Source organism: Danio aesculapii, chromosome 1 (assembly GCF_903798145.1).
Source record: "Danio aesculapii chromosome 1, fDanAes4.1, whole genome shotgun sequence".
NCBI classification, from domain to species: Eukaryota; Metazoa; Chordata; class Actinopteri; order Cypriniformes; family Danionidae; genus Danio; species Danio aesculapii.
In genome coordinates, this window is record NC_079435.1 from 4479801 (window position 1) to 4494706 (window position 14906).

General features: G+C 37.6%; 1 protein-coding gene across 1 annotated transcript in view; it reads left to right on the forward strand.

The window, feature by feature from the left end:
- The window catches only part of prkacab (protein kinase, cAMP-dependent, catalytic, alpha, genome duplicate b), a 33515-nt gene extending 18820 nt beyond the window's left edge, over positions 1-14695 (forward strand). Inside the window, exons 7-10 of the mRNA XM_056455897.1 lie at positions 4632-4727; positions 6848-6970; positions 10844-11008; positions 13368-14695. Of these exons, the coding sequence (XP_056311872.1) occupies positions 4632-4727; positions 6848-6970; positions 10844-11008; positions 13368-13493 (510 nt within the window). The 3' untranslated portion in view covers positions 13494-14695. The remainder of the gene's footprint in view (positions 1-4631; positions 4728-6847; positions 6971-10843; positions 11009-13367) is intronic.
- Positions 14696-14906: the final 211 nt, after the last annotated feature.

The window sequence follows — 14906 nt, forward strand, 5'->3', positions numbered from 1 at the left end:
AATGTCCTTATCCAGGGATCGCTGTCTGGCCTTACACCAACAGACCACAAACAGTAAAAAAGCAATCGCTTCGGTGTTTTCCATCTTCCAGCTCTCGTAGTGATGCCAGGTTGTGTTTGTGGTTATAATTTGAGTTTTTTGTTCCCGCTGAAGTGGGCGGGTTGTGTGACGGGTTGTGTGACGTTTGATTCGGGGGACGTTCTGGGGGCGGTGTTTGCGTGACGCGCTGCGAGCAACTAGCCCGACAGTGGAAACGCGACATGATTTCGGCCTCATTTCTCAACCTCCCGGGCTATTGGCCCGGCCTGGCCCGATTAAAGCCCTGGCTCGCACTGGCCCGATAGTGGAAATATCCACTATGTCCTCATATAATGTCCTCATATTTCACCTCCTTTTTGTAATACCTGTGTCATACCTATGTCATTATACAGATTTGTGTCCTGATATGTCACAAAAACACGTACACACACACACGCACAAAAACACGTACACACACACACGCACACACACGCACACACACACACACACACACACACACACACATTTGGTTGAAGGCTAAATTATTTTCGTTTCTTTTCTTTTTAAAATATTTCCCAAATTATGTTGAACAGATTCAGGAATTTCTCACAGTATTTCTTCTAATATTTTTTCTCCTAGAGAAAGTCTTATTTGTTTTATTTCGGCTAGAATAAAAGCAGATTTTAAATTTTTTTTTACATTTTAAGCTCAATATTATTCGCCGCCTTCAGCAATATTAGTTTTGGATTGTCTCCAGAACAAACCACTGTTATACAATGCCTTACCTAGTTACCCTAATGTGCGACGCCCATGCTGTTTAATCATTTGATTTGAACGTTTCAGCGAGATGTCATTCAGCTGATTTGTTCTGATCTCCGAAAAACTCTCATCAAATGTTCTCATAGCTGCTGCGGTCGTCAGGGGGCGGAGAGTGGCGCAAATTAAACAAAAATGCACCGATTGCAACAAATTAAGATGCGAGTTACAAAACATTTGGTAGGCAGTTAAAGGAGAGGCTAATATACATAAATTAGGGAAGTCTAATCACCAAAACAAGTAAGTATACCGAGGGTGTGATCCTCAGAAGTCGTAATACCCAAACAGCTTGTGGAAAAAAAAGTTGATAGTCAGTAGCAAGGACTACACCACTGCTCTAAACAACGCAAAAACAACCAATTATCACCTGTTAGCAGGGCTTGGCGTTAACTCCCGCCAAATGCGGGTAGATTTCAGCTCTGGCGGGTAAGAGCCGCTCCCACTAGCCACTTTGGCTGGTTGGAAATAATTTTTAAATTGAGGTTTTCTTAAAGCAGGGTTCGACAATAAGCAGCAAGACTGACAAAAATAACTGTTCAAAAGAAAGCGGATGAATACCTTATGTGAGAGGGTGATCACTCGAGCGCACTGGTGATGTGATGCATGCGAGTGTTAAAAAGCGCACGCGCTTACGTTTACTTGCTTGAAACAACTGTGTGAAGAGGAAACACAACTGGTGTGATCGGTTCTCTAGGAAATAGACTAGACAAAACGTGATGCTCGTGTACCCACAGTCCTGCTGCGTTTAAGAGCTCAAGATTGATGTGTATATATATATATATATATATATATATATATATATATATATATATATATATATATATATATATATATATATATATATATATATATATATATATATATATTAGAGGTGTGAACCTACACTGGTCTCATGGTTCGGTTACAATTATCATGCCATCGATTCGGTTCAATTCGATATCTTGGTGCATCACAGTGCATTGACGATGCTTTCCATACACAGTTTTATATTTTCTTCACAGCAGCAATTCTTGTATTAAAATGATTAAATATATTTATTTACTATTTGTAATACAATTTTGTCCTTCAATACAAACAGTCAGATATAAACTGTACCTTTAAACAGCGCGAGCATTTACAGCAAATAAACAAATATAAATATCCCGCTCGCTTTCTGAATCCTGTTTAGCAAGTTCTTCCTCACACCCCTTTGATTGGTCACGCGCTCAACTGAAAGGGCTGCGATTGGCTCTATGCACTGGCGCTCTTCACAGATGAGTAAAGCCTGGTTTAAACACTGATAAACGGCAGCGGCGATCACAGCTGATCCATGATAGACACAGTGGAGAAAACTCTGCAGGCACGCGCTCGTGTCTGTATTCAGAAGTATTGCTGTAACAGCTGAGAGTAGAGGAAAGTGACGCCAGCAGGTCAAATGGGCTACAGTGAGAGAGAGAAATGGAGTTTACTCTCATTCTCTCAATCACAATGAAATGAGGGATACTGCTGTAAGTGTCAGCGAAAGACTGTCTGCGGGTGTCCAGCAAACACACACACAGTGAAACTGTGCACAGTTTCTGTGTTTTTAAGTAGGTGGAGCGTTGGAAATACTCACGCTCTCCTCCCTCGCCATAGTAAGCTATCGCGACATAGCGCATATGAGATAAATTACGTCAGTACATAATAACAGGTTATGATTATTACTGAACCGATACCCAATTGTCCGTGTCTGCATCACGGTGCACCCAAGAAACAATTAATTTTGACACCCCTAATATATATATATATATATATATATATATATATATATATATATATATATATATATATATATATATATATATATATATATATATATATATATATATATATATATATTACACCCCTAATATATATATATATATATATATATATATATATATATATATATATATATATCCTTTTGTAAGCAGCAGCAGTAAATGCTTTCGTTTTAATTATTCTTTAAAAGATTATTAACACGCCTAACATTGTTATTAATCGTGTGTAAAAGATCATCCATACATTATCACACATGGATTGTTTTTACCTGCTTTCTTTTGCTTAGTTTTTTTTGTTAATATAGTTTAATTATCATCCTTTACAATAACATTGCTTTAATATGAGATTAACTGCCCATTTATGTGAAGTAAATGCTGTTCTGTGACCTTTAGCCAAGACAGATTACTGTGTATATTTTAGATGCATGACAATAGATCTTTTTAAATGTACAATTAAAAAAAAAAGATTTTTTATTGAATAAAAAGTACATGTATGCAGCTATATTTAGCTTGTTTTTACACATTTAAAATGTGTGCCAAAAAATAAATATTTCTTTTTTGTGTGGTCAGAGATAAATTTGGTAAATCCTTAATTTTCAGCCCTAAAAAGTCATGTGAAATAAAAACTAATTGCAATGCGACACAACCCATTTGCTCAGCAAAAGGTGAAATGAACGAGGAGCCATGTGGATGTAACACAACATCTAAATCAAATCATTTTAGCATGTCAAAGTCACATTTATTCATATAAAATACATTTTCCAAACATAAAGTGTGGCTAGTGAAAATGGCGAGTGGCTAGTAACCTTGGAAATCTGCTAGCCACAGTGGCTGGTGATCCAAAAAGTGTCAAGCCCTGCTTGTTAGCTAAATATATGTGCCCTTTTTAGCAACGTGGGACACATATATGACTGTTTACATCTCAACAAATGTGTTTTGGTGCTTCGTGACCCAATAAATGTTACTTTAAGCTGAATACTAGTATCTTGAGAAATATCTATGAGAAATATAATGAGTCAGAGTGAATTTAGTTCAACTTTAAGTCAACATTAATAGCCATTTAAATACATTTACTCAATGATTATGAAACTTTGTGAGATTGTTTTTGAATGTCTGATCTGTAAAATTAGCTAAATAAGAAAAATGTATTTATTTTTCTTTCATTGTTTTTTTCCCCCACATTATCGGCCTGTATCTTAAAGTAGAATGGTGAAACTACTGACTCATGTTGTCAAGTCGGGTCACATACAAAGAGTGCAAAAACATACAACATATGGCAAATACTGAACACACAGACAGCAGTTGATAAAATAGATAAGATTATTTAATTCATTTATTTTCCTTTGGCTTAGTCCCTTATTCCGCCACAGCGGAATGAACCGCCAACTATTCCAGCAAATGTTTTACGCAGTATGGCAAATACTGAACACACAGACAGCAGTTGATAAAATAGATAAGATTATTTAATTCATTTATTTTCCTTTGGCTTAGTCCCTTATTCCGCCAGAGCGGAATGAACCGCCAACTATTCCAGCAAATGTTTTACGCAGTGGATGCCCTTCCAGCTGCAACCCATCACTGGGAAATACCCATACACACTCATTCACATACATACACTACGGCCAATTTATTAATCCAGTTCCCCTATAGCGCATGTGTTTGGACTGTGGGGGAAACCGGAGCACCCAGAGCAAACCCACACAAACACGGGGAGAACATGCAAACTCCAGAGAGCAACTGGCCCAGCCGGGACTTAAACCAGCGACCTTCTTGCTGTGTGGCCCCTAGATAAAATATAAATAATTAAAAAAAGGATGTGTGTGTATTTAGTACTTATATGGCTCATATCCATGTGTAAATGCTGTCAGAAGTGTGTATTGTACTGTACATGTGGATGTGTTTTCCATCACACACGGCTCATAATCTCTCCGTTTCTGCCCCCTGATGGCTGATCTGAGAATCACAGTAATCTGATCAGTGTTTCAGGCGTAAGTCTCATCTGCTGGCTCTCGCTTTCAGGTCACAGACTTTGGTTTCGCCAAGCGGGTCAAGGGCCGCACGTGGACATTGTGTGGGACCCCGGAGTATCTGGCTCCAGAGATCATCCTCAGTAAGGTGAGAAGTGTGGTTTTACACCTGAGTTTAACATGCGCTCGCGTCAGTCACTTCACAAGGAGACACAACTGAGACTACAGTGAACTAATACTGGCACCTGAACAATTATATTCTTACTTGAGATGTTTAGTCTTGTTTCTAGACCTAATATCTGAAAATGATTAAATCAAGCATTTACTAGACAAGCAAAATTGTCTTATTTTAAGAAATAATGTGCCAAAATTAAAAGAGTTTTTCCTTAAAACGAGCAAAATAATCTGCACATGGGGTCAGAAAATTTCTATTACACCAAAAGGAAAAACAAGATTATTTTGCTGACCCCATTGGGTCATTATTTTGCTTGTTTTGAGGAAAAACTCACTTCATTTTGGCATATTATTTATATTATATAGACAATACAATATACTTTGCTTGTCTTGAAAATGCTTCTTGATTTAAGAATTATCAGATATTTGGACTAGAAACAAGACTAAAACTAAGTAAGAAAAGCAGTTTTGCAGTGAACATTTACATTTATTAATTCATCAGAAACTTTTATCCTCAAATGAGCACTTCATATGAGCAGAGAGCAGCAGTATATAGGTAAGTTTGAAGTCTAAGTTAGTTATTTATATATTATTATTATTATTATTATTTATAACTAGCATATAATACCATATAATACCATATATATATATATATATATATATATATATATATATATATATATATATATATATATATATATATATATATATATATATATATACACACACACAGTGCCTAAATGAGTACATCACCCTTAGAAAATAATAACTTTTTATCCACTTCTCATTAAATATACACAATATATTTTCAGGCATTTAAACAAAACGGTTTTATTCATTAAAATTTGCCTTTGGTCACCGAACATCTTCAGGCGTAGAAAGATAATATATTTAAATTATAAAATTACAAATAATTTATTTGTTTTTGGTTCTTTTTGGTTAATTTTATGTAATATTTACACCCCTAACATAATTAATGGGTGTACTAATTTCTGCAAAATGATATTAAGATACTTTGTTAGATTAGTTCCAGTTTTGGCTTTCATACTCACTATCAAAGATGAAACGTGTGTGTGTGTGTGTATATATATATTGTATGTGTGTGTGTATATATATATATATATATATATATATATATATATATATATATATATATATATATATATATATATATATATATATATATATATATATATATATATATATATATATATATATATATATATATATATATACAGACACACACACACAAATGTCTCATTATATAGCATCCCATAGAAAACATTCAATTTAAAGAGAGATCTGTGAAGGGTGAACTCATTTATGCTGAACATCGTGTATCAAGTCTATCTGTCTGTCTATCCATTCGTCTGTCTGTCTGTCTGTCTGTCTGTCTATCTATCCATCCATCCATCCATCTGTCTATCTATACGTCAGTTCGTCTTTTATCCATCGCTCCATCCTACATCTATATGTCCATCCGTCAATCCTTCAGTTCGTCTTTCCATCTATCGCTCCATCCAACATATATCTGTCCATCTATCTATCTATCTATCTATCTATCTATCTATCTATCTATCTATCTATCTATCTATCTATCTATCTATCTATCTATCTATCTATCTATCTATCTATCTATCTATCTATCTATCTATCTATCTATCTATCTACCTATCTACCTATCTACCTATTCGTCCATACATCCATCCGACAATATGAACTGTTGGATTTTATGCATGTATAATTTTTTTACTCTCAAATTAGATACTGAATTATATTTAGAGTTGAATACTGGAGCAATGATTTAGATCATAATGATTTCAATTATAAATTACATTTAATTAAACAGAATACACCAGTAGAACATTTTGCAGTGTTGCTGTTTTAACAAATTTAGCAGAAAAACAACATAAAACGTGCAATACTGAATATGATTTTATTTAGCACCTGTTGTGTATTTCTGTGAGATTACTCATCAGTCTGCTACTATTTAAAACCATAACATTATAAATATACGCAGCTGTATCTCCAGAGTATAATCACGAGTTTAATATTGTCTCTAATCTCCCTCATGGTGACGTGTTTTCTCTATAGGGTTATAATAAGGCTGTGGACTGGTGGGCTCTGGGGGTACTGATGTACGAGATGGCGGCTGGTTATCCTCCGTTTTTCGCAGATCAACCCATTCAGATCTACGAAAAGATTGTCTCAGGAAAGGTAAGTTTGTCTAGCCCTGCGCGGTTTAAAATAAACCCAATGATCCTGAGACTCAGAGCTAGTGCTGTCAAATGATTCATCAAGATTGATCGCATCCAAAGCAAACGTTTTATTTACGTGATATCAGCAACTCCAGCTATGCGGTCCAACAGTCCTAACATGCACTCTTTGTATTTTATTTACTTATTAATTTGTTTATTTTGCTGTCTTTTTACTTATATCCCTCAGTATTTTATGAATACCCTTAGTATATTCCCTTAGTATATATTATGAAGAAAAAGTACCTATTTTGAGTGTGCAAGCTTTGGGACATACTACTTCCTCATTAATGGACCGTTATGTTGTTTAGTTACGTCCCCTGTCTATCATCTCGACACATCATCCACATTTCTTTCATATTTAATTACCTACCATATTGGAGGTTTAAGCATCTGCCATTCACGAGTCTTTCTTGCAGAGAAATCTCCTCAGGTCTTTGGGTAATTCAGAAATCTTTATATACGATCACATTGTCATTGCAGATGAATTATAACACAGAAAATGTATTTCAATATTTTTTAGTTGGCTAGATATCAATTACACACCGCCATATCACCCTGCAGCCCAAGACCTGCTACTCACTGAAGCTAAGCAGGGCTGAGCCTGGTCAGTACCTGGATAGGACACCACATGGGAAAGCTTGGTTGCTGTTGGAAGTGGTGTTAGAGAGGCCAGTAGGGGGCGCTCAACCTGTGGTCTGTGTGGGTTCTAATGCCCTAGTAAATGTGAAGGGGACACTACACTGTCAGTGAGCACCGGCTTTCGGATGAGATGTTAAACAGAGGTCCTAACTGTCTGTGGTCATTAAAAATCCCATGGCACTTTTCGTAAAGAGTAGGGGTGTAACCCTGGTGTCCTGGCCAAAGTCCCTCAATCGGCCCTTACGATCATGGCCCCCCAATCTTCCCCATCCTCTGAATTGGCTCTATTCACGGTCTCTCAACTTCCCAATAGCTGGTGTGGGGTGAAGCAATGGCGCCGTTGTCCTGTGGCTGCCGTTGTATCATCCAAGTGGATGCTGCACACTGGTGGTGGTGTGGAGAGACCCCCTTCATGACTGTGAAGCGCTTTGGATGTATGGCCATACACAATAAATGCGCCTACATTACATTACATACATTACAATTAATTCAAACAGCTCTACTGAAGCCTCTATACTTGGGTAAAGTCAAGATCGGATACGCGGCCGGGTGGAAGTGCGATATGCACATCAATTATAATAGCATTTTTTATGACACTGTAAACAATAATTAATATGTTTACAGTACTGTGACGGTTGGGTTTAGGGTTGGGGTGGGGGTAGGCGTTAAATATACTATTTATTGGGTAATTTAATAGAGAACATAAATAATACTCGGTACAACAACTGTTTTTACAGTACTGTGACGGTTGGGTTTAGGGTTGGGGTGGGGGTAGACGTTAATAAAATACAATAAATGGGAAATTTAATAAATAATATAAATAATTCTCGTTAACTTCCGGCTGCATCTATATCCGATCTAGCAACAACCCTCTACTTGATGGAGATTCTCACGTATTCGCCATGTTTGTAGTTTGTTTACACATTCCTCCAGTTCTAATCGTATTCATGTCCAATGCACAATGTAACGAGGGCAACATCAGCGGTTAGAGTACCAACAGTTCTACATTTTACATTTCTTCCGGAAGTAGTATTTGGCATATTTTTGTCAACATGTTACGATTTGGGACATACTAATTTTGTTTTTGAATACTTTTTAGGATGGATAATATGTGAATTGGAACGCAGTATGAATCTTCACCTGATTTAATTGCTGGACTGCTCCATGATTGGTGGTTGGGGGATAAATTTGCATGGGTGTAATGATTACATCGACATTTTATTTGTTAAACCCTCACCATACAAAACACAATAGAAAACTATATGTCATTTATGGGTATAATTTATACTTCTTGGTAATTAATGGGGGCCTCCAAATTTTCTGGCGGCCCCAAGCAGCTGTTTACCTTACCTATTGGTTAAATGTGTTCCTGCATAATATACAGTTGGAGACAAAAATATTCGCCCCCCTGTTAAATTTGCATTATTTTTCAAATATTTACCAACAGAAATAAACATAACTGTTTTAATAACTAATTTATATAATATTAACCTTACAAAACGTTATGTAAAAAATTTAAAACTGCTTTCATTCCAGCTAAAGTAAAAAAAAAGACTTTTCTCAGACAAATAAAGAAGAAACAATGCGAAAAGGTCCTTGCTTATTTAAACAGCACATATTTGTATAGCTCAGACTGAAAGCTCCGCCCTTAATGATTGATAGCCCTGCCCTAAAAGACTGATATCTCCGCCCTAAATTACTGATATCACCACCCTAAATGACTGAAAATCTCCACCCTAAATGACTGCTATCTCTGCCCTAAATGACTGATAGCCCCGCCCTTAATAACTGATGGCCCCGCCCTAAATAACATCTACTGTATATCTGCCCTAAATTACTGATATCCCCACCCTAAATGACTGATGGCCCTGCCCTAAATAACATCTATATCTGTCCTAAATACTGATAATCCCACCCTAAATGACTGATAACCCCACCCTAAATGACTGATAGCTCCGCCCTAAATTTCTGATAGCCCTGCCCTAAATAACATCTATATCTGCCCTAAATTACTGCTATCCTCACCCTAAATGACTGATAGCCCTGCCCTAAATAACATCTGTTTCTGCCCTAAATTACTGATATCCTCACCCTAAATGACTGATAGCCCCGCCCTAAATAACTGATGGCCCCGCCCTAAATAACCTCTACTGTATATCTGCCCTAAATTACTGATATCCTCACCCTAAATGACTGATTGCCCTGCCCTAAATAACATCTGTATCTGCCCTAAATTACTGATATCCTCACCCTAAATGACTGATAGCCCCGCCCTAAATGACTGATAGCCCCGCCCTAAATAACATCTATATCTGCCCTAAATTACTGATAATCCCACCCTAAATGACTGATAACCCCACCCTAAATGACTGATAGCTCCACCCTAAATTTCTGATAGCACCGCCCTAAATAACATAAATATCTGCCCTAAATTACTGATATTTCCCATCCTAAATGACTGATAGCCCCGCCCTAAATGACTGATAGCCCTGCCGTATATGACTGATAGCTCCGCCCTTGACTGATAGCTCCAACCTAAATAACTGATAGCCCCGCCCTATATGACTGATAGCTCCGCCCTAAATGACTGATAGCCCTGCCGTATATGACTGATATCTCCGCCCTTGACTGATGGCTCCAACCTAAATAACTGATAGCCCCGCCCTATATGACTGATAGCTCCGCCCTAAATGACTGATAGCCCTGCCGTATATGACTGATAGCTCCGCCCCCTAACTGACTGATATTTCTGCCCTAAATTACTGATAGCCCCGCCCTAAATGACTGATAGCTCCAACCTAAATTACTGATAGCCCCGCCCTATATGACTGATAGCTCCGCCCCCTAACTGACTGATATTTCTGCCCTAAATTACTGATAGCCCCGCCCTAAATGACTGATAGCTCCAACCTAAATGACTGATAGCCCCGCCCTATATGACTGATAGCTCCAACCTAAATGACTGATAGCCCCGCCCTAAAGGAATTCCATGTGACCTGGAAGTGAAGAAAGTCATTTCGAGGGGGCAGGCAGTTTTTGATTTAAAGTCTATGAGGGCGACTTAAGCTTTACAAAATAATGAAGTGCACAGATCCATTATTTAAAACAAACACTGCTATATATACATATAAAATAATATAAATATACATATAAATAACTTTAAGCAAAATTGAAAGCAAATCTTTTTTTTCAGGTACGATTCCCGTCGCACTTCAGCTCGGACCTGAAGGACCTGTTGAGGAACCTGCTGCAGGTGGATCTCACCAAACGCTACGGAAACCTCAAGAACGGAGTCAACGATATTAAAGGACACAAGTGGTTCTCCACCACTGACTGGATCGCCATTTACCAGCGGAGGGTGAGAACCAGTCCTTCATCACTAGCTGTGTTTCCATCCACCTGTTTTTATGTGCATTTTGGATCTGCACATAAAAAATGGTTGATAAAAACGCCAAGATGCACATCAGTTTTGAAAATGCGCATAAAAAACACATGCGCATAACTGAGCAGGATAAATTTATTATTCGATAAGAATAGATGCACATAAACTACGATGGAAACACTTTTACCGAACAAATTCCAGTATGTGCATTAAAAAAGGTCATGTGATTTTGTTATAAGAGATCATGTGATGATAAATGTGTGTGAATGGATAAACCAGCAGTCTGAGCACACTGTAAAACATCTGAACTGTTGTTTTGATCATTCTAAAACGCCGTAACCATTTCAGTACCAGTGTTATTATATTATTAATTACTTCCAGAATCAAGAACGCCTGTGCTCTGCGTCTCACACCTTCAAACGCCACCACTCGTACATTGCGTGTCGGCAAAGTAATTTATTAAATAAAGAAAAGATTGACGCAGCTTCTCCTACCACAGCAAATTCCATTTTTACTTTTAATATTTGGCGCCAGCTAATCAGGAAGTCAAGGGTGTAGATTCGCTTTTGACATTAGTGGGGACATACATACCTAGAGCGCAAGAATTGAACAGCTCAATTTCTGTTTTGCGCTTTTAAAAACATGATTAAAGTACTTAATACTATAAAATAAACACTTAATAAACAAATAACAAGCCCGTCTCATGCTGCAAAAGTCAATTTACATGATTATACTGCAGTCGAGCTTTGAGGTGGTATGACTGTAGAGAAATTTAGAGAGGTCTGTGATGCAATTGAACTGTTTTATACTGATTATTGTTATTCATAACCATGGAGGCCAAAATCAAAACTGAATTTTGATTAATTGTACAGCCTGGGTAAATAGTATTAGGGTGAACTAGTAGCGAACTTGACTTGCATGTGTAAGTTGATTTACTTTATTAGAAGTCGATTCAATTATTGGTAGGGACATTTCAGTAATTGATGGATCTTGGTGGGGACACGTCCCCTCTGTTAATGCCAATTCTACGCCCTTGCAGGAAGTGACGATTTTGTTCCCTTTGACTCATTGGATGGAAACGCTGCTTTATCTGCACGTCTTTCATTCAATATTCCTGTTTTGCGCATATATTTAATTAGCATTTTTGGATGGAAACATAGCTACTGACTCTAAACGAATGCATTCAGTGAGTGTAACAGTTTAGCTCAGATTTCATCCTGAATTACTAATATCTAGGGCAAGACAGAAGACTTTTTTTGCACTATTTCTGCACAGAATTTGGTATAAAATTGGTGTATGTGGAATGATTTGGAGAGTATAGGATCTAAAAACTTACATAAAGTAAAATAAATATATTAACTTTTATTTAAGGCTTTAAATTAGAGTGACTTGTTTGGTAAACAAGTTTCAAAGCATTAATATGATACATTATCAGCTTACTATTATTATATTAAAGTTCGAATGAAATCTAAATTTGCAATGTTTATTTTGCAACTGCACAATTATGAACTCATAACCTATTATGCCCCTTTTTACAAGATGTAAAATAAGTATCTGATGTGCCTAGAGTGTGTGTGTGTGTGAGAAGTTTCAGCTCAAAATACCTCTGAAACAAATTATTTGATGCTTTGATTCTAATTGTGGCGTTTTGGTGACTGTCGCTTTAAATTCAAATGAGATTGTGCTCTTTTCAAAAGAGGGCGGAGCTACAAATGCCTGCGTGTCAACATAGCGGCAGATTACAAAACAAGGCTAACATCCTATGCTAATGAGGGCGAAATGGTCACTAATGGGCGGGGTTTTCCCCCTCTGATGACATCATACAAAGAGAGAATGTCAATCAAAGTGTTTCTGCAGACTGTTTTAATCAAGTCTGATTATAAAAAAAATAAAATTAATACATTTTACCCATTAGAAGCTGTTTATATTCACACACTACTGCGCACGACTGTGTTTAAACCCGTTATAAAAGGGATTTTTGCATAATAGGTGCCCTTTAAATAACCTTTTGGACTTAGTCCCTTTATTAATCAGCGGTCGCCACAGCGGAATGAACCGCCAACTTATCCAGCATATGTTTTACTCAGCGGATGCCTTCCAGCTGCAACCCATCACTGGGAAACACCCATACACGTTCATTCACACACATACACTAGAGACAATTTAGCTTATTCAATTCACCAGTACCGCATGTCTTTGAACTTGTGAGGGAAACCGGAGCGCCCGGAGGAAGCCCACGCCAACACGGGGAGAACATGCTAACTCCACTTGTAGGATATTATTAGCTATATCATACGAATCATTTTATTGTCAAACGAAATGTCTCTGTTCGCAGGTGGAGGCCCCGTTCGTGCCTAAATGCAGAGGTCCCGGGGACACCAGCAACTTTGATGACTATGAGGAAGAAGAGATCCGCGTGTCGTTCACGGAGAAGTGCGCGAAAGAATTTGCCGAGTTCTAGACGAAGAAACGATAGAAATCAGAGAGAAAGAGAGAGAGAGCGAGAAAAAGTGCATGAATCTTAAAACCGATCCTTCCTCCTGTTAAACAGCAGAGAAACCAGCGGAAGAGTGCAGAGAAGACCTCCAGGGATAAACAGTGAGGCCTTTATCATCTCCTCTATTTTAATCATGTTTGTAATTTTCTCTCATTATTTTATATCATTATTTTTTGGGGTTTTTAAATCTCTGTTCATGTGATATTAATCATGATGGATTTGATAGGGTGTAATTGTTGGCCTGTGGACTGGGATTGTTGTTGCCGCACAAAGACGGATTAGCTCTCGTCTGTTCAGAGATAGCGCTAATCTTGAGCAGTCACCGCAGTTAAGGTGCAAGTTCTCCACTAGGTCACCATAAACAACCATGCTGAAAAATATAAGAAAAAAATGATGACAAAAAAAATGTATTCCTGTGTAATAACCGAAATATTTTGGGTCCTGTATACTGTCATGTGTTTCTTTATTTTAAAAAAATGCACTGAAGGGACGACAAAGTGAAAAATGGCATAGAAACGAAGCCATGATTTCATAATAAGAGCACCTCTTTGTTTTTAATTTCAGCAGTAGCTCCACCGCGCTCTGTAAAATATTCACTGACGAACTTTCAACTTATGAAATGTGCCATGAAATCCTACAAGTGTCAATATTTTGACTCATCAGTTGTGTCGTTGATTATAGGCTGCGACGAGTCTGACTGACAGCCTTTTCCTGCGTCAAGCCTTCGTGCAGAGGAGGGGATGAATGTTTCCGTTTGGTTCGTTTAGTATTGTTAATACTATAATTGTTACGGTTCTCATTGGGTTCCACATTTATAACAACACATGACGAAATTGCACACACTTTGTGCGCGATTGACAGGGCGAGGCCTTGCGGGGGCGACACTCTCCGCATGGCTCTCTCCGCTTTCGCCATTTCTTCCCCCTTTATTCTTCCATTTCTGCATTTTTAAATAGGCAAAGTCTTCTCTCTGAATGGGTGCAGTGCATCTGGCTCCTTTTTGGGTGAGAATTTCTTACACGCAACTCTCTAGGCTACAAATACCTCCCGAGCTGGAGGCGAACTCAGTGGATACCAGTGCTTACTCCTGAGGACATGGTTCAAGTTAATTGTGATATTTTGCACCACAAGAATCATTCCAATAAAGTATTACTATAAATACCAAACAGGTTTGACGTCTATTTATGTGCATTACGCTCAATTTTTAGGTGATTTTCCTGCTATTTTCATTAGTACTGAAGGATAAAGTGGGTAACTATTTCACACTTAAAGGGACGGTTCACACAAAAAATGAAAATCCTGCCATCATTTACTCACTCTTTACTTGTTAAAACCTACACTGTAAAAAATGCAGGGTTGCACATAATTTTAACCCAA